The following is a 25,926-nucleotide window of genomic DNA, read 5'->3' on the forward strand; positions in this document are numbered from 1 at the left end:
GGATGCAATAAGAGAAGTGTGGGGGTGGAAGTGGACAACTGATGGAAATGAGCAGTACTAAGAGCAAAATTTTCTGTGGCTGAAAACCTTTTCAGAGGTGAATAGAATATGTACTACCAGTTGCAATTTTCATACCTGAGATCTTTGCAAGCCTGGCTTTTGAGTGCCTGAGTTTGGGCACTCAAAAATCAGTTGTAAAACTTTGGGAGATTCTAGGAAAAGTATATGAAAAAGGTACTGGGTTTGAACTGATCTTAACTTAGAACTAGAGGGAGCCTAAATTCACTCCCCTGAGCTAGATAATGCCTTACTGTGTTATTCTGACAGCTCTGCAAGGTAACTCAGCTAAGCAGCGATGCTGGTACCAAAAGGTCTTGAGAAATGACCTCCTGCGTTACAGCTTATTTCAGGGTGATCTAAACATGGCAGCTGTAGGGGCCAGATCCTGACCTGTATACCCTTCTTGCTACGCCCAGCTGCATGTGTGGACACAGGCACTCGCACAAGCACCTCTGGCAACTCAGCAGTTGCCAGCCTCTCACTGCTGCCCTGGGATCTCTGCTGCTTGGTGGAAGCAATGAGAATGGTGTGTTGTTGTTGCCATGTGAGGGTGGGAGAAATGTTTGTATATGAGGGAGAGGCAGAAACAGAGGAGTGACGGTGTGTATGAATAATTTCTTCCCTCTAGCGTCCTGTCTCTTGTCCCTCCTGGTTCTCAGAGGCAGCATGGGCTGCATGCCTGCCTTCTGCTGTGGGCTCCAGCCATTTTCCTACTCTGCCCTAGGTAAAGGTAACAGGCAGCTGGACCTGTTGCCCAGCCTGCAGGCTGCCAGAAGGACCAGACCAGCTCACCAATAGGTCATGCTGCCCCAGATCCTACTGGTCCTGTGCAGAGAGTCCTTCAGAAAAATTTTGTTCATTTATTTTCAGTGTAGGGGAAAGCAACTGCTTAAAAATATCCAGCAAGAGACTAAGAAGGGAAGTAGGGGGGAAAAAAGTAGGAAATGAACTATTCACCAGAACCTTTGAACATGCCAGTTCAAGTGTCTTGTTGCTGGCATCCTCAGTCCTGCAAGAGGTGTGTGTTAGTCAAGAGCTACTCGGCTGCGTGGTATCTCTTCCTCAGCAGGGCTTAGCTGACACTCTCAAACCAGTTACTTCCTTGGCATCCTGTTCTCTTTCAGATATAACTGTCACTCAGAAGTGTTTTGTGTGGTTGATGCCTCTGCCTGATTAGTCATTAAGTGATACCATCAATTCTGCTGTGGTGACCATTCTTGCAAAAGGGAAAATCAACCTCTTTGTTGTCTGGTCCCTTTCTTTCTCTTTATTTCTGATTTCAGTCAGTATTGCAGGGACTGATTGGTTTTGGTGCATATGTAAAGCTGAATAGTCAGTCTTTAAGTCTATGGATCTGAACAGCTGTCAGTGGTTTGGTGTGTATGCAGAAAGCCTGTATAAATTCTGATTAAAAGGATGCTGTTGTAATGCTAGAGCATTTGGTATATCAACTCATTACAAGGACAATTTAAATAATGGCAAAAGAGGTGATTATTTTAGAGCAAAGGAAAAAAGATGCTCCTCAACATCTGGAGTAAACGAGATTATCTGTAAGCTGGTGAGGGATGGATGTATCAGTAGAGGAGAGAAACTAATTGACAATGCTGATGTGGTGTCATGCAAGAGCGTAAGGACACTGATACCGAAAGAAGGAAGCTGTGAGAAAAAAATCAAGGAGGTAGGGAATCCATGAGATAAGGGGAGAATAGTCTGTGTTTCTGCTGTAAAAGGCAATTGTCATTTGGGTTTTGAAATTGTAGTAATACATTTTGTGCCTAAAATTAATTGATTGTCATGCCACTCTTTACACCTCACTGAAGGGAAATACTAGAATTACTGTGTTCCTTGTTAAAAAGGCAGGCAAGACAAAGTGCAGAAGACTAAGTACCTTTCCTAAGGATCCACAGCAAATTATTGCAGATCTGAGAGAAGAACTGGGCATTGAACAATGAGCTGTGAACTCCTTGTGGAGTGTTTTCTCTCTGCTGAGGAATTGGTGGACAGGGGAGAAAGAGACAAAAAAGCGTTTACTTTTCTTTTTTCTCAGTTATGTTGAGTTGGAAGACCTGAAAGTTGTGGAGAAAATGGGAGTATTGCTAACAGTCAGGCTAAGGGGAGAAGGTGTAGAATACCATTTTACAGCCATTATACTGCAGGATGCAGCCTGTCTCGATTGGTTATGTTTTGCATTGAGTTCGCACAGACAATAATTTCAGTGCAGGGAAACCTTGTCTGTAAGATATGCAGATGATGGCTATGCTGGGAGAAGCTGCCCTTATAAATGCAAAGAGGAACATCCCCCACGTCCCACCCCACCATGCTAGAGGATCCAGAGAGGCATGAGCCAAGAGAAGGAAATGAGATTCATCTTTGAAAAATGCAAGCTCAGTCATCTAGGGACACATAAGCTCAAAATACAAATACTCTGAGACATCTGAAGCAGCACAAATCTGAAATAGAGTGGGATGTGATACTGAGCAGCAGAGCAGTCAGGATTTTGCTGTACGAGACAGCAGCAGACTCTCCCAAACTGAGGAAACTTTGGCTCTGTATGCAAAGCCATCAGTGTTGCTACTTGGCAGGGTGGTAATTTATTTCTTTACAGTCCCATTCCTGGGAGTATGGGATTACTCTTGTCTGTTTCCTGTATAAAACAAAACAAAACCAACAACAACAACAAAAAAAGCCAACAATCTTTCTCCAGAATTGCTCAAAATCAGAGGAGCAGGTGTCACTGAAATGAGATGGGTTGCTATAACTAGGAATACAGTGTTTCCCTCTGATTTTGGTATTAAAGTTTGCATAACTGTCCTCTTCATTGGGGTGCCTAAGTGTTACTGAGCAGTCCTGTTGAAGGCAACAAGGACCTGCCTGTGTGTAGAGGCATTGGAGGAGGCTCGAAGTGGGAACATGCTGTGTGATTGTAGTAAGGTCAGGGGGTGGACTTGAAGAAGGTTGTGGAAAATTAGTTCAGGTGTTTTAAACAAATGAGAAGGACAAAGAGGTCAGAATCAAACAGCTCTGACTCCAAGGTACCAGAGTGCATCAACCTCTGAGGAGGGCAGCAGCTTTTATCCCTTGTCCTTGTGCGTGAAAGCCCCTGTGTCCTGCAGATGCAAATGTGCTGCAGTCCTGAGAGTATTGCAGGGTATAGTGCAAGCAGCCTGAGGAAAGTGAGGTGCACTCAGCAAGTGTGGGGCTGGTTTGAAAGAAGAACAGGTAACAAATTGTGCTGGTTTTGGCTGTAATACAGTTAATTTTCTTCATAGTAGCTAGTATGGGCTATATTTTGGGTTTCTGCTGAATACAGCGTTGATAACAGAGATGTTTCAGTTAGTGTTGAGCAGTGCTTACGGAGAGCTAAGGCGTTTTCTGCTTCTCACGCCACCGGTGAGTGGGCTGGGGGTGCACAAGGACCTGGGAGGGGGCACAGCCGGGACAGCTGGCCCCAGCTGACCAGAGGGATATTCCATACCATATGGTGTCATGCCCAGCATATAAGGGTGGGGGAAGAAGAAGAAAGGGGATTTCAAGTAATGGCTGCCTGTGATGGAGCCCTGCTTTTCTGGAGGTGTCTGAACACCTGTCTGCCAATGGGAAGTAATGAATTAATTCCTTGTTTTGCTTTGGTTGCCCATGTGGCTTTTGCTTTACTTCTTAGATTGTCTTTATCTCAGTCTACAAGTTTTCTCACTTACACTCTTCCAGTTCTTTCCTCTGTTCCAGCCGGGGGGAGTGAGCGTGTGGCTGTGTGGAGCTTAGTTGCCAGCTGGGGTTAAACCACCACACAAGCAAAAGAGGAAAAAAGATTCCAAATCCAGAATGTTGCCAAAGAAAATTGCCTTCCTTCTGAAGAAGGGAATTGGTGAGAAAGCTCCGGCAGGCCTCGTCTGTGGCATTGAGACAGAGCTCTTGAAGTGGCAGCTCTTTGCTCCCCAGCAGTAATGAGCTCTACTCAGAGCCTGGCAGATGGGAATGGCGTCCTGGCTGCCTCAGGGCAGGTAGCGCTCTCCTCTTTGCCTCCCTGTTTAGTCAGAGAGCATGCTGCAGCATCCTCTGCTAGCTGCCCCCAGCAGGTCCCTCGGTCAGCTTACTGGCTGTGGGTCCAGCTGACATGCCATAGCTCTCTGGGATATTCCTGCTTGCAGTTTGCCTCCTGCCAATGAACCCTGGTACAAAAGCAAGGTTACCTCTTCCATGTTACAAGGCTTTGGTATTCCTGCTGTAATGCATAGCGTAGCAGATTTGTATCAGTCCTACCGTTGTTGTTATTAATGGCAGCTCACAAACACTGTCTTTTTCCTCCCTGGCTCCCTGCAGTGTTCTGAACCGCACCCCTCCCAGCCTCATCCAGGAGATCATTTTGGTAGATGACTTCAGCTCAGATCGTAAGTATGAACCTATTTCCCTTGCACTTATTTCTTCTCTTCTTTTTTCCCCTCTTTTTGTTTGCTCTGTTCAGTCCCCGTCCTTCACAGAGATTCCCTCTTGTCTGTATGCAAGAGAAAAGGGAAGAAGTTCTTCTGTCTTTAGTTTATGTCTGCATCCGGCAGAGGCCAGAGCTTCTTCCTTTTTTTTCTTTCCATTGGGTTTTGCCTTTCTGTCAGCTTGGCAATTTTGCCCAGGTTGCCGGAGATCTGTGTCTAGTTTCATTAGGCACTGTTCTGTGAGCTGTTTAGCACAGCTATGTATGTAGCAATAGTGTGCATGAACAGGGTAATTACAAACCGAGAGAGAGCAAGAGGGTGCAATGGAGCCTACGGAAGGTTGCTGCCTGGGGTCCTGCAGGCAGGCTGGGGCGAGGCTGCCTGCCTGTCTCCATGTGTCTGGGATCCCAGGTGTCCCTGTGGGAGGGCATGGAAGGGGTTATTGCTTTGGCAGCACCATACTTTCTCCTGCAGTTTGGCACAACGATGGAGTATCTTCTGCATGAGTCCCACCAGACCTGCAGACTGGAGGCTACGGACTCTTTCCATCTGTACAGTTGTTTTTGCTCCTGGCTGTTGTGTAGTAATGGTGAAGTGGTGGGGACAGCAGACTTCTTGCTTCTCGCATGATGTGCACTAGATTCAGGGGCAATCTAGTTGTGTGCCACATATCGTGATTAATAATTACTCCTTCAGGACACTTTACAGATAGCTGAGAACGCCCACTTTGGCCTGCTGAGGTATGGAAGCATTGCTCTCTTGATTTTGCAGTTAAATACTTATGTAGTTTTGGCCAAAAGAAAATAAATAAAATAAATTTAAAGGTGGATGCTGAGATTAGGGATTTATGTTTCTGAGGGCCTTGGAGTGTGATTTGGATAAAGACTGAGCTGTGCCCAGCTGTTGGAGTTGGGTGTTTCTGAGCACTTCAAAAAAACAATCCTAAGTGTTCCACCATTCAGCAGGTAAAAATTCAATTCTTGATGGCCAAAGTGTTCCACATCAAAAGGGATGGATTTTTGGTACCTGTCCTGCACAGGGCTCAACCAGAAACTCTTGTTTAGGTTCCTAGGTAAATAGAAAGATTATTAAAAAGCTCCATCCTATGACAGCTCTCATTTTTTTTTTTCTGAGAGCTGGATATTTGTGGATACAGCTACTCCTCTGAGGCACCTGCATAGAGACACTTTAGCACAAGTTTGAGGTCTGATGCTTTGCTTTAATATCTGTCTTGGTTTCTCCCAAAGACACAGAGAGTCTGTCAGCTCTGGCAAGTAGTTAGAGTGATGTGCTCCACTCTTGGAGAGTGAATGACTTAATAAGGATTCTGATACCTGAAACTGTGACTTGGCCAAGATGAGTGTTTCCTTCCTATGTGGTAGATGTCCAGCAAAATCTCGATACTCTGTAATACAAGCACCTGCCACTTCACTTGGATGATGCAGCAGCTGCCAAAGTGCCCACACAAGAGCAGTATTTCAGACTGCATACGTCCTTGAGAATGGAAATGCTTGTGCAGGAACATGCCAAGAGATGCACTTTGGCTAATGGCCTTTGTGTTCTCTCCAGAGTGCTCAGTCTGTGGGAGTATGACAGCGGGGAAAAAGGGTGGGGGGTGAGACATGAAAAGGAACATGGAATAAACATGGTAACTGGAGTGAACTTTGTGGAGCAAGGAAAAAGAGCAAGTTAGAAATTGTTATTCCTATGAAGTCTGCTAGGGCAGGAATAGAGAGTGGATAATAGAGATATAGCTCTATAATATATCTATTATTACACTATATAGTGTACCAATAGCTCAATTGGTACAGCTGGGCTGGAGCTGATAGCTGCTTCTGTCTGTCGTCTTCCCTGGGCAGTGTAAATAGGGGATGCCATGAGCTTCTGGCAAGCTGCCAGCAAAGCCCTGGGTTAGGCATCCATGTGCTAATGTAATGGTGTCTCCAAGGAAACGAGTGACATCCCTGTGGCCTTTATTAAATAAAATCAAGCAGAAACTGCCCTGAGAACAAATGGTGGGAAATGCCCAGGGAAGCTGCTGATAGCAAACAGAGCAGACAAGATCACTTTATATGACAGGACTCTCTTTTGCTTGGCACTTCGGTGATTCGCAGCCCTGGCTCCCTGTGGTCCCTGTGTTTCATCAGTGCTTGGTGCCATGTTGCCAGCGCATGCTCCATTGTTCTTGTGAAATGCTGAGCATGGGAGGGCAAAGGCCTGGCTCCTCAGAGTATCAAGAAACACAGGCTCAGCTGTCCAAGGAGGACAGCAAGCAAGCAATGTTCTTCTATGTACTCTTTAGGCAACAGGATTAAGGCCATCGGGCTGATTGATGCGATGTTAAGTGAAAGCAGAATTTCTCCTCCCATGGAAAAGCAGGAGAAAGTTAATTGGAGCTCTTTGTTGAAGCCAAATAATTCATGCATGTGTGCCAAATGGTTTTTTTTGCCTTCCCTAAGCTGATGACTGCCAACTCCTTACCAAGATCCCAAAGGTCAAATGTCTACGAAACACCCGGAGAGAAGGTGAGTGTGGAAAACTTTGTAGGTGCAAAGATTTTGCAAGTTTTTCCAGCTGGCCCTGTTTGCCTGCCAACTGCTTACAAGTTGTTTCTTAGAGTTTGGTTTTTTCAGTATAAGGGTTTGGTATCCTAGTTTGGAGGCTCTGTGAAAGGAGAACCTGGCTTATCAACTCCCAGGCTTCAGGACTCTCATTTCATACTTTAAATAATGAGAAGTTGTGTCCAGAAACCCTGGCTAGAACAAGGACCACATTTTAAAGTCTTTATGAACATAGATGCAGATGTAAGTCATATCCTTTTAATCTCAGAGTGCAAGATAACAAGCCATCTAGGAAATGTGGGAAAAGGAAAAACAACCATATCTATCATAAAGAGATACCATTAAGTAAAGTTTTTTCTCATACAATCTCCTATGTGCATAAATGGTAACACTGACTTTCCCAGCTCTTCTTTAGTTTGAATTTCATGTACTGGCTTATTTCTGTGCTGTCAGTGCACAGCAGGCCTGAAGCAAGGATCTGGAAGGGGAGACGGGAATCACTTAGTCCATGAAGAGCATCCCAGCTGGTGGTATGGTCTGTAGGGAAGTAAGGAGACATCTGAAAGCCAGGTTGATATCTTTGACTGCAGGGCAGAATAAAGGAAAAATGGGAATAAAGCAGATAAGCAGTAAGAAAGGCAACAAGGGGAGTAGAACTTGGTCCTGAGAGAGGCAGCAGGGTGCTCTAATGGGAGAGACACTGAGCAGATAGCAGCAAATTATCTGTAGGGAGGGCTGGAAGGGAAGGGGGATGTCATCACAGCATGAACCAGATGAAAGCTCAGTGGCATGGACAGAAGTAACAGGCGAGGTCATTCTTTGTGTGCTGGGAGGGCTCAGCTGACAATGTCCCCCAGGAGATGCCCTGCTAAAGCTGCTTTCTGCTCCCGGTGGAGGTGTGATACAGGAGAACCACCTGCTTTTTCCCCATAATGGCCACACAAAGTATTTTTTCTGAAGGAGGCTCAGCTGTTTTCCTTCCTAACCTTTCTGCTCCTCTGCTGTCCTTTCGTCGTTGTAGGGCTGATTCGCTCTCGGGTGCGAGGAGCTGAAGTGGCTACTGCTGACATCCTCACCTTCTTGGACAGTCACTGTGAAGTCAACAGTGAGTGGCTGCAGCCAATGCTTCAGAGAGTAAAAGAGGTGAGCACCATGTCCCCTTCTGGGATGGATGGAGCTGGCCTGTCTTGTGCTGGTGGATCCTCTGCTTTCACATGCCATCAGCAGTACTGGTGAGGAAGAAGTCTGCTCAGGTACTCCGCAGGCAAGCTGTTACAGAGAAATGTACGACCTGAGCTAGATGGGCAAGAGATCCCTGATGGGCTTCTACGTTCTCCTGCCACTGTGGCAGGGCAGGGGGTGCTGAGTGGTGGGATGCACTGGTGAATGCTTGAACCACCGACTTGTACCTCATGTCTCCTGCAAGTGCTGTGCTCCCTAGTCCCATCAACCTGTACATAGGATAGCCACTTTGGCAGCACGCACTGTGCAACTTTTCCATGGTTGCCATCTCCCTTCTTGCTTCTGGACCCTGCCCTCTGCCTTGTCACTGCCAAAATTTTCTTTCGTTGATGCTCCTGCTGAGCTGCCAACACACACCACCTGCATGCAGGTGTCTTCCTAGCACAGAGGTGCTGCTTGTGAGTGCACAGATGTCCCTTTGCTGGTTCACTTGGCAAAGGATCGACGTGAGGCTGGAAGAGTGAAAATGAGACAGGAATATTAGTAGCTGTCACCCTGACTGCACTGTAGGGCTGGAGGGGGAGACCTACAGCTCTGCTGTAAGAGCAGAGTGTGGAGAGGTGATGGGAGAAGTCACAGCCGTGCTTGCAAGTGGCTGGGATTGATCCCATGGAGTAATGGGCCCCTGGAGAGGGGTGGAGGCTTTAATGCTGCCTTGTATTCATGTCTGGTTGGCTTAATATGAAGGAGCAGAAGAAGGTGAAACTTCAGAACTGATGATTTAAAAGCTCTGCTTTTTATTCCTGCTCAATAAATCCTCCATCTTGGAAGCCCATAGGTGTTCACTTTACTAATGCTCTTAAGTCAAGCTGCAGCAGCAGCAGCAGCAGGTCCTTAGGCAGAAAGGACCTCAGTAGTTTCTTCAGGGAAGGATCTAAGCTGCAAAAGCTTGGGTGCTGACTCCTGTATTATTTAGTGAGAAGATTTCAAGTCAGCCTATTTCTGACCTACTTCCTATGTTTCTGATGTGCATCGTAGTTCAGATTTCAGTCTTGCCCTACCCAGTCCTAGCATTGACTGGCTGGAGCAGTGGCTGGAGCACCAGGCTGTAGGTGGGTGCTGGGGGTGCTCAGGCTGGGCAGACATACTCTCACTGTGCAGCCATCGCAGCACGAAGGGCAATAAACATGAATGTGAGCTCTCGCCTGGGATGTACTGTCCTGGCCAAGTGTGCTACAGCAGCAGGAACTGTTGCAAAGCATAAAATGAAGGCTTGATTGGAAGGCCATTGAGACTGAAGCTGTCTGATAACAAGATGTTGCTTCTGGCATTGCTGGCTGTGTTTCATCATATATTTCAGTTATCACAAGACTGTCTTTAATGCCCTGTCTTGTGATGTTGAAAAATTGTTATAATCTCAACTTCTACTTACTAAAAGGATTGCAAAGGAAAACTGTAAATATCTATACCTCTTAATGGCAATGAAGTACTCCAAATATCTTAGTATTATAATATTTTTTCAGTTTACACTATGATTTTTAAGTGTGGGGTCTTGATTCATAGCACTTGTTAGGAATATGCTTTATTAGGGGATTCATAATTTCTGGCTGATGATAATTAGTTAATTCAAGGATGGCTGAGCAGAAGGTATGCTGTCAGTAGACAGCAAAAGGAAGCACAAAACCTTTGGGACAGTGATTCATGCCCTGTGACTTGGGCAGGAAATAAAGGCCTGTTTCTTAGCAGCACCCCTGGGTGTTGGGCTCCTAAGCTCTGTTCCCCACATTCATGGTGTGCAGTTGGCTAGTACCCACCATCTCCGTGTTTGGATGCAGTGGCCAGGGTTCCCTTGCTCAGCTACCAGAACTTTACTGGAGAAGCCAAATGGTGATTTACATGTGCAACTTTCTATTTTCTGATCTCTGGCAGCTTTGGCAACTTTCAAAAAAAGCAGAAAAGCCTGACTCCCACCCCTTCCCTCCCCCACTCCCCGCTTTCTTTCTTTCTCTCAGGATTATACACGCGTGGTGAGTCCAATCATTGATGTTATCAGCCTGGATAATTTTGCCTACCTGGCAGCATCAGCAGATCTGAGGGGAGGTGGGTATAATGAATGGCTTGTGTAAGTTAGGTCTGAGGGATGGTGTGTGAAAAATAATTGATGTTCTCTTCAGCTTCCCAAGAAAACAGAGTGATGATCTTTCCTGATGGGTTTTCTGTCCTCTTTTTCCTGCAACTTGAGAAGTCAGATCTTTTGTAAATTTAAAACAAAACCCAAGTAGTGTTTTTCTCTTGAGCTTGCATTGCTCTCACAACATTTTGAAATTTCAGTTAACAGATTAAAAATATCACCATGCCCTCCCTGCACTACATGTACACTGGAATCTGACAGGCATGGCATCTGAAAAGCATTTTCACCTCTCTCCTTGCAGATGAACCCCCTGCAGCTGCTCCTGTGGTGACCCACAGTGCCTGGTGCTCTTCTCCCTCTTCTGTGGCTGGGGTTCACTACTGCACTGCTTGCCCGCCAAAGACTACTTGTTCTGAGGCTACCCTTAGCAATGGCATTTTGTTAGTGACTGTGCTGTGCTCAGCTGTCCACTACAGGCCAACTATAAGTAAATGGTAGCCTTGAAAGAGGTGATGGTGACAATGATTGCAGGCCTTTGTTCCCAGAATGCATCACATCCCACAAAGTCCTTTGATTAAAGCCTCATAACTTTGGCAGACAGGGAAGTGTAAGACAGACTGGCCAAAATGCAATTACGTCTCATATTGACAACACTTCCCTGGAGATGTGGAGTGAAATTAAGCAGAGATCTGTAATGCTAAGGGATGAGGAAGCCAAGACAGAAGCTGGTGACTTCTACATTAAGATAGATTCTTGCCATTTTGGGTAGTCTATAAGGGTGGTCAGGGAAGGAAAGTAGGGATAGCTTATGATGTGAAGGTGGAGACTATCGCTGAAGCTAGTGGAAAGACATCTGATGTGTATTTTTTCTTCTCAGGGTTTGACTGGAGCCTTCACTTTAAGTGGGAGCAGATTCCTATAGAGCAGAAGATGTCCAGAACAGATCCAACTCAGTCTATAAGGTAGCTGTATCTGATGAACTGTGTATAGCCCTCCAAATGCCTTTACTAAACCTTAACCTGTATGGCAAGGAGTGCACAAGGACTGCCATGCTGAGGACAAAAAGCCATAGTATTCACTTAATGATGATAAACTCTTCATGTTATTTTCTGAATGCATTGAGGTCTACCTACCCTAATTCTGAGAATATTACTCTCTGAATATTTTATGAATACCAATTACATACTATCATAGGCTTGCAGGCATGCCATCTCTACAAGCCACCTCTTCTCCTATATGTTTGTTTTTGTGATCTTCCTCACTCAACACTCTGAATGCCTCAGAAATCCCTTTGGGATTTTTTAATCACCTCTATCTTCCAGGTGAAGAATTAAGGAATGAAGCAGCTAAACAGTCACCCAGCAAATGTAAAGCAGACCTGGGAACTGAATCTTGCCTAGTAATTTGGACACAGAATTAACCTCCCCTCCTTAAATATGTGTGTCCAAAACCAAACTTTGTTGCCTGAAGTGCCAGCCTTGCTGCGGTCTGCATGACTCTGATGATGTAGAATGTGACAAATCCTGGTATAAAAAGTTACAGTGCTTGTCTATATAGCCAGACAGCTCCCTGTTTGTAGCATAAAAGTATCACTAAATTCCTCCTTTGTGAGTCTGTTTTGTACTCCAGAAGCAACCAGCTTGCTAACAGCAGAGCAGTACATGCAGCAGTGTCTCTCACACTGTGTCTAGCTGGTAAACAGTCATCAGACAGTGCCCCTGTCATTCCTTCACACTGTGCATATTTGTATCAATTAAAAAGATAGCATTACTCATGTAGTGCTTGCAGGACCATCTAACAAAAGGCAGGATGATGATCTAGTGAGGGGGATCTCAGAAGGCTGCTGCAGGTTCACATCCCAGCTCAACTATTTTTCTCTTTTAAATGAGGTATAATTTGTCAGGCCTGGACAAATTGTTCCCCCTCTGAAATGAAGATGGTGGTGTTACATACATGTGTGAATATTGTGTATGGGCTTGTGTTTTCTTTTCCAGAACCCCTGTCATAGCAGGAGGCATCTTTGTGATCAACAAGTCCTGGTTTAACCACCTGGGAAAATATGATATTCAAATGGACATCTGGGGAGGAGAAAATTTTGGTAAGTTTAGGATGTTTGAGGGGAGTGACACACTAATGCAGAACCACTCCCCAGTCTTCATCACCTGTCTTTTGAGAGATCTGATCTGCATGTTGATATAAGGCTAAGGACATGGTCAGGTAATCCCCATGTCGGTCAGAATTTTATCACTGTCAGCTTTGTCCAAAGTAAATGGAGGCTTTTTGCGATCAGGGCTATCGCTCTCTTACAGGCATAAGCACTATTATACAGGTGCTCCAGCAGTACAAGTAAGAAAGAGGAACCTCCTGATAGTTAAATTCCTGTTTGTTTTTGGAGAATATTCCTCCGGTCCTTCACATGACAATCTGTGTTGCCCCAGCTCTGAAGTCGACAGTCACTCCTATGTTCTCTTCTTATGCCTGTTCCTCTTTCCCAGATAAGTCTGAATTACTTTCCCAGCTTGATAGGTCAGAAGGATATTTTTCTTAATAAAACAACCCTCTTTGTAAGTGGAATTTGGGTACAAAGAGTTTCAGAATGCAAACATTTAGAAGCAGACTAGGACATCACAAACATCTGAGGAATTCAGAGGCCAAGGGTAGTCTGTCCACTCAAGTGCTGTTATCTTACAGGACATGGTACTTGTACTTAATGGTGGCACAGATATTCCAGGCATCTCTCTTTGCCCTGTGTGAAGGGATGCTTCAATGTCACCAGATGTTAGTGGCGAAAGTAAGGAGAGTATTGAGAAGAGGTTCATGGACACCTCACATATTTGGCACATTTGTTTAGAAATGATGCAGGTGGAGCCAAAGAGATAAATGCCTTACTCTGTTTTGCAGTCAACCTAAATAGACTTTTCTTGGCTAGCACTGTAAAAAAAATTATTCTGTTTCTACAGCTTCCATAAATGTCAAAATTTGTACATAAAACCCATTAAAGAAGAATTTATATGGTGTTTTCTAGCACCTGGAGGACCAATTAGAAAGAAAGAAACAGTCAGGAAGAGGAAACTTTTGTTTCTCTGAATACAGCAGGGACAGCTGCCTCTTTCAGAAATGCTCTCTGAAACCAGGAGATAATGTTTTTGGCTGATAACAGAATATCAAGGTACCACTTTTTAAAAACAAAATATCTAATAATGAGTGCTTGTGTTCTCCGTGTTCTGAGGTCTTGCTTCAGGTTAATGATATTCATGATATTAAAAAGAGGTATTTAGTGGGGCTGGCTGTGCTAGTAGCATCATCTAAGCACTGTAGGCAGAAGTAACAGCCAGCCTTTACCCAGGCATGAAGATCCCCTGTCCTGTGTCCCTCAGACTCCTCTGCACAGCCACACTCAGCTCTTTGCTGTTACCAGCCCTGCTCCAGCTGCAGAACCAGCCACTTGGCCATCCTGCCAGCCTCTGAGCTGCAACGGTGTAAAAGCTGTAAACCCCAAATACAGAGAAAGAATATTTCTTCAGGCTTTTGGTTGTTTGCTTCTGCCCACCTTGAAGCCCAGTGTTGTCATTTGGTGCATATGTTGGTAGCTTGATGCTAAGCAGAGCTCTCTGCTGTATGTGGCAGTAAGTCACCTGTGCACCCACAGCCATTCTTGCACACACAGCTGATCGCAGCCTCCACAGAACTGTTTCATTCTCCTTCATGTTGCTCTTGTAAAGCCTGTCAGTGGCCAGGTACACGGGGCTTGCCAGTTCCTGTCTTGCGTGGTTTCCCTGTAAATTTGTTGTCTCGCATCACTTGTCCCTTGTCCTGCACCTCCACTCTTCACTTGAGAGAGCAAAGCTAAATGCACAATGCTCTGTTTAATGCAGCCTGTCCCTGAGCCACATTGCCACACCACCGCTACGAGGATGGTAATGGGAAGGTATTTTAAAACCAGAATGTACTACTTCTCTTTTTTAGAGCTAATTTTTTTTCAGCTCTTCAGCATAATGTGAGGCAGTAAATCAACCAGTGGCTTCTACATTGATCCTGTTGCTGTTGCATGGCAGAGGGGTAGAAACCAACCTGTATTTGACAACTAAAAATATTAATTTTCCTTGAAATATCCAGAATGGTTAATTTAACCTCTTAAAATCCAAAAACTTTTCCATACTTAATTTTAATGTAGATTTTGTTATTAAGGAAAAATGTTTATAATGTTCTGAAACACTATTTTTACTACAAATTGCAATTCTGAGTGGAAAGGAACTGTTTGGATAAGGTCACCATTTGCAGATGAGGTGGGAGAGTGGTTCTGACTAATTTGGGTGGGTGAGATGGGACATTCCCTGCCCATGAAGGCAATTTTTAATAAACTACTTCTTTGAAACTTTTTTCCTGTGAGGAAATAGGATAAAAGAATGTATGGGAAGGGCACAGAGCCAGGCAAGCTCTACACACACAGCAGGTACATAGAAATGATCAGGCAGCAATTACCAGCTGCCTAAATATCCTTCCAGCTGGATGTGAGCTGGTAAACCCCTTTTTTTCCACTGTGACAGGGAAAAGCCACAGTGATTAAGTAATTTAAAACACATATGGACTAGGTCATGTCCTGGAAAATATACAGCAAAAAGTTCTGCTCTGCTTTTCATCATAGGGTGGATGAAAGTCCTTAATAAGCTGTTTGATTTCCATTTTCTCTTCTGTGCCCAAAGCCTGCATTTTTTTGCCCCTTCTTTAAGGAATTCTGTCACTTACAAACCTGGACATGCAGTCTGTCTGTGTGCCTAAGATACCAATATGGCATGAGGAATCCTTTCCTGGGGAATGGGCATCATTTGAAGTTACACATGCTAGATTGAGAGTTTTGGTTTTTGTTAAGGGCTGGAGTGAGTCAGAACCTCATTCCAGGAGAGCAAATACCAGCAGGACACACCACCAGACAGAAACTTAAGTCTTGGCCTTTTTTTGTTGTTTTAAAAGTCCTTCCTCTCTTTGAAGCTGGAACTCCCTGTTGAAAAGAGATTGAAATAAAAACCTCTAGGGAAGAGTCAGGGACAGACAAGAGCTAGTAAGAAATGCCCCAAAATACAGTCTAATAAAATGGGGGTTTACTTAGAAGCTAGATTAAATACAACAACCTTTCCCAGGAGCTAGAGAGGAAAGCTATGGAGAAAGATGAAGGTTGGGAAGATGTTAGTGTGTGTACATGCTTTGAAACAGCTATTAGATCTGAATACCTAATTTTTTTTTAATTTCTAAACATCAGAGTCCCATGATTTAAGCATTACTGGAGGGAGATCTCAACTGAGTAAAGTTTTTGAAGTAATTAGTCTACACAATCTGAAGCCTTTTTGGTAAGGACTACCAAACTACTCAGCTAATTTTCATTTTTCTTCTTCCTTCTCTTCTCACTACCACGTGACACACAAGTGGAAAACCCCTCCTCCAGTGTGGAAGTGATTAAATTTGCGAGGACGGACCTGTAAGCTTGAGCAAGGTCACATCTCTTCCGTAATACAAATAAGTGCCTGTACATCAAAGCTTCTGTTCTTCTAATCCTTTAACAAAATGTTGAGTTAAGCTTCAGGACCAGTGGGATTTCTTCAAGTAGCAGGATTCTCTCCGTATTTTTATAGTCACACTATTAGACTGATATCTGCTTTCAGTAGCTCCTGCAGCAGAGGCAAGTAGTGACAAACTAACCCAGTCATCCACTTTTTTTTTTTTTTTTATTAACAGAGCTAAGCAGAACAAGAATAACAAGATATTGTAGGGTAGATAACATGGAGATATGAGGTAGAGGACTGTGCTCTAGACATTGAGTTACTCCCTACGTCCTCATCTTGTCTTCTTCTTTCTCGTTGTCTCCTAAATTACTTTTCTTCCTCATGATTTGCTTTACACAGTAAATTCTTCTCTTTTTTTTTTTTTTTTTCCCCCATCCTTGTGCGGGGATGTAATGTTACAGCAGTCCAAAACAAGGTGGGAGTGGGGGTGATCTCAGCGTTGCCAAATGCCATCCTGAAGGCCTGACAGCAACCACAAAGATCTGGTCAAAGGGAAAGGTGTCTCACTGAGATGCTCAGGTGACCAAAGAGAGGAGTGGGACTGGAGGAGGCTAGGAAGCCTCCAAGCCACAAGGTTTGCCTCCATTTTAACGAAGGGAGGACAGTTTTTCTGCTCTCACCATGGCATCACTCCTCCTGGTTTTGTTATTGCAGGCGATACATGTAGAGCAGAGGAGCAGAGTTTTCAGGCACACTGCTGAAGTTGCCCTTCTTGGAAATGCTTCTAATCTGCCTGCAGCTGTGTGACTCTTGGGGTCTCTTCCAGAACTCTCTTTCCGAGTGTGGATGTGCGGTGGCAGCTTGGAGATTGTTCCCTGCAGTCGAGTGGGACACGTGTTCAGGAAGCGTCATCCCTATGACTTCCCTGAGGGCAATGCATTGACTTACATCAAGTAGGTGTTTGGTAGTGCCTGGTGGCAGCCAGGTCACCTTGATGTTGGGCATGTCTAAATAAGCCTGAATTCTTTGTTGTCTTTCTGCCTGATGACAGAGAACAGCTTGTGGCTGAGCATTTGTTCTCAAGGGAAGGATGAATTGCTTTTTTCTGTGAACAGAACTTGTTCCCTTCTCTGTTGTTTCTATTGGTGCATCTTCTTCTTTCCCAGTCTGCAATGGAGGCAGGGAGCAGTACCCCAGAGCGACCCTGGCCATTTGTGGATAGTGCTCTATGACATGTGCCTGTGTATCAGCAGTCCTCAGTCATCTCTGTTGTCTCTGAGCTGCTTCTGAGTCCAGAGATCCTACTGAGCTGTATGTGCTCTGAGACAAGCCCTAAGGACAACTTCCACTGCTGGACAGATGGGAAGAAAAAAACCAGATGAGACAAAGTGCTTCACAGTGAGAGTGGTTAAGCACTGGCGCAGGGCCCCAGAGGGTGGTGAACTCTCCATCCCTGGAGATTTCAGAACTCAACCAGACAAGACCCTGAATGACATGACCTAACCTGAAGCTAGTCTGCTTTGGGCAGGAGGTTGGATCAGGTGATACCTGGAGGTGTTTGCCAAGCTGAATTATTCCATGGTGTTATGCTAATCTGGTGAAGGGGATACTGTAAAGTAGGATGATGGTGACAGTCAGTCCAGGTGTCTCTGCAGAGGGAGTAAATGTGAAAAAATCATGGTAAACTATAGCTGTTAAAATTTTAACTTCTGAACTGAACTATCCTTGCAAGGCTTTGTAGACTTTCAATCTATATCCATCCGTGTTGAACATTGTGTTTCATGTTTGAGACTGCCCCCCACTCCCCCCTGGCAGACAGGCCTTGGGTCTGCCCAGCCAGTGCCTGCTTGCTGGGAAGGCAGGTTCTCCAGCAGCACTCAGCAAAGCATCTCCTCAATGCCCATGCAGGAACACCAAGCGCACAGCAGAGGTGTGGATGGATGAATACAAGCAGTACTACTATGAGGCCCGGCCATCTGCCATTGGGAAGTCATTTGGAAGGTAAGCTGCCCCCAAACCTTGGTAGGAGGGCTCTGGTGAGCCCCTTGCTAGCAATAAATAGGTTTGGGATCTTCTCTGGTGCTAAGTGTGGGAAACAGAGATGCTCTGAATATAGCTGGCTTGCCAGGGATGTTGCAGCTTGAGTGTCTGGCTAACAAAGTTTGATTCTAATTCACTTTATATTTCCCCGAGTAACCCTGCATAAATCATTTGTGAGCAGAAGGCTGAAGGGATCTGTAATGAGTCAATTACAGATTTATTAATCCATTACAGAATTAAAATCTACCATTTTAAGTGGGTAGATAAGAATATTTTCTAACACCACATGCAGCTGCTCTGAAAATGTGAACTATGCATAGCAGAGCTTGATCCAAAGTTCCTGTGTGGATACAGAATCCTGGGGCAAGCATAGCTACCTGGCAGATGGGGCAGGCTGCACTTGGTGCACTCCCCTCCTTCCTGATGAGGAATGGGTGGTTTGCCTGGTTTGTAGGGCAGGAGAGAGCATGGCCAATAGTGAGACATCTCATTTAGAAACACAGTCTGATTGTGACTTGTCTCCAGCACCTGCTGAGCCCACTTCTGTGCAGAATTGTGCTCCTTACAGCACCTTTGCTAAAGCTGTCTCCAGTCCACGTGGGATTCACTGTTACGGGCTTAAACAGTCTTTGTGACCCAGGAATCAGTGATGGACACCAGAACCTGGGATGAGGGAAGAGCTTGCTTTCTGTGCTAACAAACCCCTATGACTCCCAAATAAACGTAAAAAATCCCAGGAATGATATGTATCTGTGGGTTTTATCTGCCTGTGAACAAGCAACTATTGCTGTATCAGCGTAAGTACTTGGCAAATGCAGTTGTATCTCAAATGTATAGCTATGGGCACTGGTTAATGATGCGTCTCCTGGTTATTTGATGACAAGCAGGTTTGGTCTGACCCACACATGCTTTTTTTTGTTGTATATTGTACTTTATTATCATGATGCATTACATATTTTAGTACAAATAGCTTTGCCTACTTAGTTTATCTGTCCTTGAGCTGACTGCAGCAGCTGAGCTGGGGCCAAATAGCAAGTAACCCTGCTGCTTGCAAAGGAAACCAGACCATTGCATATTGGACACGGATAAATTGCTCATGTATTTTAGGGGCAAAACCTGCAGTTCTTGTTCACCCAGACTTCCTAGCAGCTTTACTGGTAGCATTGGCTGAATAAGAGCTGGAGCAGAGCTGTAGGGTTTTATTTCAGGTAATTTCCTGACCTGTAGTAACAGCCCTGTGAACCTGCATTAAAACCAGAGTTTAGAATGCAAATGCCTTTGGCACCATCATTGTCAACTGGGCCTAAAATGGACCCTCCTTCCCCACAATTTTGATGTGAATATAGGATCTAAGTACATTCTTCTGAGGGTATGGGCAGTATGATGGCCTCTGTGGGCTGAGGGTGGCAAGGAGCATGGGTACAGTTGAAAGTGCTTCCCAACAGACCCATGTACTGTTATAGCTTGAAGAGGAGAGTCCCTAGTGTCACTGCTCAGCAGGACTCCTTGAGGTAAGTTCTCTTCTTCAGCCAGCTAAAGCCAAGCAGATCAGCAGTGGGAGGACTGCTGCAGCAGTTGCTCAGATGTTAATTTTCTCCTATACCCCTCCCATTTCCCAAAACTGCTTAAGAGCAAATAATTATGTCCTTTAGGTCTGAAACCCCACCTGAACCTAGAGCTGCTGCCATGAGCTAGAGATGCGCTCTATTACACACAGATTAACTGTTTGTATATACCCGAGCACAAACACTTTCTAGGCCTTTTCAGGAGCTGGTTGTTGTGCAGATTTCATGGTATGCCTCTACAGGGGCACCCAGAGGCAGAAACGCTTTCCTGGTCCTGCAGTAGTTTTACTGCAATGTATTATCTAACACTGTAGGACCTGGGCCCTGCCGTCGTTCTGAGCCAAAGGAAGTGCAAGGTTTGCTCGCTGGAGGTGTTTGTCTTCCTTCTCTATTTCCTGCCACTTGCCTCTCTCCTCCTTTTCACCTCAGGTCACTGTTAGTGCTCTGAAACCAGCAACAGCTACGTGGGAGAATGAGTAATGGGAAAAAGTCATATAGTCTCCCTCAAACCTCCTGGCCAATCTTCACTGTTCCCCTCCCTTCTATTCACTGCCTTATCCTCAACAACCTGCCTGTGTTTCCAGTGTTGCAGACCGAGTGGAGCAGCGACGCAAACTGAACTGTAAATCCTTCCAGTGGTATCTGGAGAACGTCTACCCCGAGCTCAAGTGAGTCAGTTCTCTGCTTGTAGAAATGAAGTATCTGGGAGGTGGGTCACAATGAGAAGCCGAGCCGTGGCGGCAGCGGGCAAAAGAGACTTATGCCTGGAAAAGGCTTTCCTCTGTTCTTTTTGGTGAGAAATCTCCTGTGATTTCCTGGCTTGTATCATCACACCTCTGCAAAAGGTTGTTGCTCCTGCCTCTAGGAGCCCTGTGCTCTGCCCTACACAGTTGTGCCTCAGAGATGTGCAACAGTGGTGTTTTCAGAGGTGCGGGGTGTAGACAAGTGCCAGAGCATTACATCCCTCCCAGTTATGGCTTGGTCTCTGCCTGTTGGGTGCTCTGCCTGGAGGTACTTGGGCCAAGTAGAGCTGGACAGCCCCAGTGCAGAGGTGTGGGCGTTTCAGAGAAAGCCCTGATAGACATGAGAACCAGCTGTGCCTGTGGCTTCCCCTGCCCTGGCTCGGGGTGCAGTAGCGTCGTATCATTCCTCTGCTGGGAGGTAGCCTGGGTAGAGCTGTGTTGTTAGCACTTGCTAGCTAACACACCCTGGCAACACGTCTTTACATCTCAGTCAAACAAAGTCTGTAACTAACGTGGGTCAAGGCTAAAACATCCAGCTGTAGTCTGGCCTTGACAGATCTTTCTTCTGTTGCTACCAATGAGACAGTGAATATGTGCTAGCACGGCGGGGCAGACTCTGGAAAAGGGGGAGGCAGAAACAGCATATATCAGTGTGAATATGGCTTTTTACTGGCAATGATCTTTTCCAGAAGAGACATCACACTAAACTGCTTGGGGTATACCGAAAAATCCTGTTATACCTCCTGAAACAAAAGGGTACCAGCCCTCTGACCAAGTTCTCCCTTGACTTCTGCCTCCTCCAGACGTTTCCAGTGGATAGCATGATATTGTTCATTTTCTGTCAAATAAAGGGAACCGTGTTACGGTGAGGGGCCAGTTATGCCCTTGTACGTGTGAAAGTGCTTTGGACATTTCTGTCTATGAAGCACCATGCAACTGTCATTTTACTTTAAGGATTCCTGAAAAGGAGTTGATTCCAGGAATAATTAAACAAGGAGGAAAATGCCTGGAGTCTCGGGCACAGGATACCACAGGGAATACGTTGGCTGGCATGGGAAACTGTAAAGGGACAGCGAACAATCCACCTGTCACTCAGGTAAGGCAAGCTTCAGTTTGGTGCTTTGCTCCTGCTTCTGCCCTTTTTATTACTTGAGAATGAAGAGGCATCTCTGGCCTTGGTGGGTTTGTACAGAGGTGAATGAACAAAGAATTTGGCCATGGCAATGATTTTAATGGTAAGCAGAAAAAGAAGCTATGCCCATCTCTGAGTTCTGTTGGCTCAACAGACCTAGCAGTCAGGCGTAGAGTAGGAAGATTTTCATCATTCAAAAGCAACAGTAGTGCTTGAATGCTCAGGGGTGTGACTAGTCCGTGCAGTAGGTGTGCAGCCAGGGTTTGAGTCACGTAGCTGTTCCCGCTCAGATCATTGCTTGGGTGTACTCTGCTTCATTGACCAACGCACGAGAACTGGTCCTGGGGTATGTTTGGCTAGTACCCTGGCATGTAGTTAAGAGATTTTCCCAGGATCAGAAATGTGCCTTGGTCTGCCAGTTCAGCTGTAGCTGCGGATGGCTTGAATTGTGCTGTTTTGCAGATGCATTTCAGTATATAGCCCAAACAGAGTTTAAATAGCCAAGACCCAGCTGCAGTAATTTGGTGCAGCTCTCCTAACTGCAGCGGAGCTGTGCTAGTTTGTACCAGCTGAAGATCTGCACTCAGCCTCTTCTTTTGGTGACTGAAAGCAGCAGGGAAGCAGCCTGAGAAAGTTAAGGGTCACAGTAGGATATTTTATGCCAGAAAATACATATTCCCATCTGTTAACTGTTAGAAACTAGTTTGCAGCCAGCATTCAACATGCCATTTAATCTGACTCATTGTTCCATGTCATTACTGTTTGAAATCTCTGAAACTGATTGCATTTTATATTTCTTCCTTGGGGCAAGTATAACAATAATAGTTGATAGGGTTGAGTATCCATCTAGTGGGAGGAGGGAAAAATGAAGTGGCTTGTGCTTTATGTGTGCTGGTGATACATGTGAGTCCATGAGTATGCTTGCATGTGTTTTGCTTCGCTTGACAATCTGTGGGTCCCAGATACCTATTACAGAACATGTCCACTATGTAAAATATGCAGAAGCAATTGCATGCCATGTAAATCAGGGCTTGGGGTCCCCCCTGCTCTGTATGCCTGAATCTGTAAAGCTGCAGATCAGGGAGTTGCATGGGATCCAGGGTTAATCAGACAGCTCAGATGGTCAAGGGAGCCAGCTGCAGGCTTTGTAGTAGTCATGATGCACCAAGCCTGAGCATAAGCTTCTGATCAGGTGAAGACTTGCTGTAGTCTTCCCAGGGAGCCTTTGGTAAAGAGCTGAAGAAAGGATACAGGTTTTTGAAATATCTGATAGAAAAAACTCTTTCTCCCTCATCTGCTCACTCTTATGATCCTAATGGAACCTTTCTTTTTCTTATGCCAAAGGAGTGGGTTTTCAGTGACCCTTTAATTAGACAGCAGGACAAGTGTCTTTCCATTACCTCCTTCTCCACTGGCTCTCAAATCACACTGGAAGCCTGCAATCAGAAAGATGGCAGACAGGTAGGTACCTGTGCACCTGTTTTTAATCCCTTCATTGCCACATACCAGTGTTCCTACATCAGTGTAGCCTGCAGGGGAAAACCTAGTACTGTCAAAGTCCCGTCTGTATTCTGCGTCTCCTCTGGTGTGTTTCGTAAGCTCGGATGTATGAGATTGCCGTGACCAAAGTGGGAAGTGCAGAGCACACTAGTGTACGGGTGTCTGCTCTGCCTGGGCCCTCAGCAGCGTGGTTAGCTCTAGCTCAGCAGCACCCTGACTTTGCTCCTTGGGTACATTTATGTTCAGCCAGACTGGTGCATGGGTGGAGCACAGCATCAGAGAGGGGTAGATAAGCAGCAAATGCTTTGAGATACCCAAGGGAAGGGTGGTGAGTGCTGTCTTTTGTTTACTTATTTAGAAGTGAGAGAACTGTGTTCTTTGTGCTCTCTTTGGACATGTGAAAAGACCTTTAAAACTGAGTGGGTGCAACTCATATGAGAAATACCAGCTGACATAAAGCGCTGTATGTTCTACACAAACTGCTCCCTGAGGAAAAATACACAGCAACAGTGTTCCCAACAAAATGCAGCTCTGTGACTCTTATGCTGTCTCTAAGATGGACATGCCTGATCTGTCAGGACACATAAGTCATTTTACCTTACAGCACTAGGTAAGAGATGGCCTCTGCAATGGCCCCAGTGCCCTCACAGAGATGCGATGTGTCTTTTTATCAGAACTGGGCAAAACACAACAGGTGACAGCACAGCACTAGCAGACAGTGGACTGGGCTTGTTTCATCTCTAGTTCCTGTGCTTCCCTCTAAACCAAGAAAGAACAAGTCTTCTGTCATCTAAGGCTATGCTGTGACTCTGTGTTTTCTGGCACTTCTGTTTTTTTGATAGCCCAAAGCCAGGAGACAGCTCAGCTTGCTACCAGTCATCAACCAGCATCCTCTTCTGTTGGGTACTTTTTAATGCTACATGAATCTCTGAATTTAGTTCTTCCTGAAAGAAAGCACTGAAATCCAGTCTTGCGTGTTTATGGAAAGCCTGTGTAAACTTTCCTCTGGAGGGCTGGTTAGTGCAGAAATGTGCTGAAGAGTTGTCACCGTGAATATGCTGGGAAAACTCTTGAGTTCATATTAGCCTTGCAAGGATATCCTAGGTAGGCTGTGCTTGCCTGCTCCTTTTTCTTGTTAGTAATCACTCACCCCCTTGCTGTGTAATTAGGTCACTTCGCTTCCCCTTAGATGCCTTGCAGCATTTTCTTCCCTGGCAGCAGAGAGGACGCTAGCAGCTGCCAAAATCTGCTGTCTTTCACAGCCTCCCCTGTCATGGAAGGAAAAGGGTCTCCTGAAGCAGGGAGGAGTCCAAGCCCTACTAGCCAGAAGAGAGATTAATCCACGCTAACACAACCAAGCCCATTCTGCTGCTGGAATAGGATTTATTGAGCCTTGATGTGTTGATTATATATAAGCTCATTTATAAAGACATGCACGCACACTTAAGGATGTGAGCTGTTGTTTTCCATTACCTTATGTGAACAAACTGCACTTAAATCAAGGACTTGACCTAGCAGATGATTTAGCCAACTGACTGTGAGCAAGGATTTTGTTTAAGCATTTCAAATAATTAAGAGACTGATTTGAATCACAGCTGCCATTCCAAACTGCCTTGTGGCTGAAGGGATGAGGTGGGAGAAGTACATTTGAATTTTAATCTAATTTGCATTTAAATCCTCTGAAATGTTGGGGGGTTTTTTGAAGTCCTGAACTCTCTTTTCAGATTTCTACTTATAAAGCCAGTTCTACTTGCAATGCTCAAGTTTGCTGTGTTCTTGAGGAATGTTTTATGGTCCCTTCTTTCTATAAACACCCCAGTAATTGTTAATATTGATGTTGGATTTTAATTAGCTAGAAGTCAGTCATCTTTGTAAACTATGCCATTCCTTCTCCTGATATTTGGGAGGTTGAGTTTTAAGGAGATAGCCACTACTGTAGAAACTGTAAAGAGCGAAATGAAAGAGTAAAGCTGGAGAGAACAAATTCTCCCAGCTGCCCTACAACTTGCCTGTCTCCCTGTGGGTACTTGACAGCCCAAAGTGTGAGTGCCGTGGGGAGAGCAGTGTTTTCAAACTACTCATGGGTGTAGCCACTCCTCAGTTCAAGGAGGCTTCTCAGAAAGTCAGACGAGCTGAGTGGGAGTGGAGGAAGCAGGGGGAGTTGAACTACTTCAGAGAGGTGGAGGTGACAAGTGGGAGCCCCGAGTAGGTGGTCTGAGTGGAAGGGAGTCAGCCTGGGCAGCATGCATCATACCTCTTCTCCTGAGAGGAGATGGTGGCATGATGAAAGCCCAGCTTGGGACATCTCTGGTGTCACTGTCGTCAGAGGTCTGTGGTGGAAGACATTTGGACTTTTCTGATCCTGGATTTCATGTTTATGAGTGATGAAAAAATAAGATTTCTGACAAAAGATGGGGCACGTGATGGCTTTTGTTTTAGTGTCACCAGATTGGATTGGTTAGATCCTTACGACAGCACCATTACAGTGCTTAAAGTTGCTTTCCACTTTCAAACATACTGAATTTGTGCCCATGCTGCACAGCTGTTGTGTATTAAGTGTGTCTACAGGGTAGATAATTTTGTATCTATATGGAATACTCTAGCAGCAGCTTTACAGTATTATGAGCTGTGTCTAGCGCATTAATTCAAAACAAGTCTAGAAGTTTGCAAGTAGGAAGATATGAGACAATAGTAAAAATTTAGATAGTTTTTGGTTCTGTCAGACCATTCTCCCATGGGTTTAAAGGAACCAGGAACAAAATCTATTTGGCACCATGATCCCATTGATCATTCAACAGCAACAGCTGGCACTGCTAGCAGAAGACCAGCCAAGAGCTATTCTGCATAATCAGAACTAGATTTCAAACCAGATGGATGTTATCCATAATGTTATTTGGAGAACAGCATTTTTTAGTTGAATGCACAATAAATTATTGCCTTTAGCTTTCGTTTTGGCTCTGACTGACAGTGGGAGTGGTATTTTAATTTGTATTGTAGTGAGGACAAATAGAAGGCAAAGTGAGAGTCAGACACTAAAACAAGAGAAAGAAAATGAGAAACATTGGCACAGTATTTCCCAACAGAACA

The 25,926-nt window shown here is 45.0% G+C and overlaps 1 protein-coding gene across 1 annotated transcript in view; it reads left to right on the plus strand.

Moving 5' to 3' along the window:
* Window positions 1–25,926, plus strand: part of GALNT16 (polypeptide N-acetylgalactosaminyltransferase 16) — a 77,248-nt gene that overhangs the window by 43,326 nt on the left and 7,996 nt on the right. Inside the window, exons 4-14 of the mRNA XM_080396512.1 lie at window positions 4,381–4,448; window positions 6,947–7,012; window positions 8,070–8,191; window positions 10,243–10,330; window positions 11,239–11,323; window positions 12,356–12,459; window positions 16,686–16,812; window positions 17,768–17,860; window positions 20,049–20,132; window positions 21,162–21,303; window positions 22,684–22,800. Of these exons, the coding sequence (XP_080252638.1) occupies window positions 4,381–4,448; window positions 6,947–7,012; window positions 8,070–8,191; window positions 10,243–10,330; window positions 11,239–11,323; window positions 12,356–12,459; window positions 16,686–16,812; window positions 17,768–17,860; window positions 20,049–20,132; window positions 21,162–21,303; window positions 22,684–22,800 (1,096 nt within the window). The remainder of the gene's footprint in view (window positions 1–4,380; window positions 4,449–6,946; window positions 7,013–8,069; window positions 8,192–10,242; window positions 10,331–11,238; window positions 11,324–12,355; window positions 12,460–16,685; window positions 16,813–17,767; window positions 17,861–20,048; window positions 20,133–21,161; window positions 21,304–22,683; window positions 22,801–25,926) is intronic.

The sequence above is a fragment of the Falco punctatus genome, assembly GCF_963210335.1.
Source record: "Falco punctatus genome assembly, chromosome: 7".
In the NCBI taxonomy this organism is placed as follows: Eukaryota; Metazoa; Chordata; class Aves; order Falconiformes; family Falconidae; genus Falco; species Falco punctatus.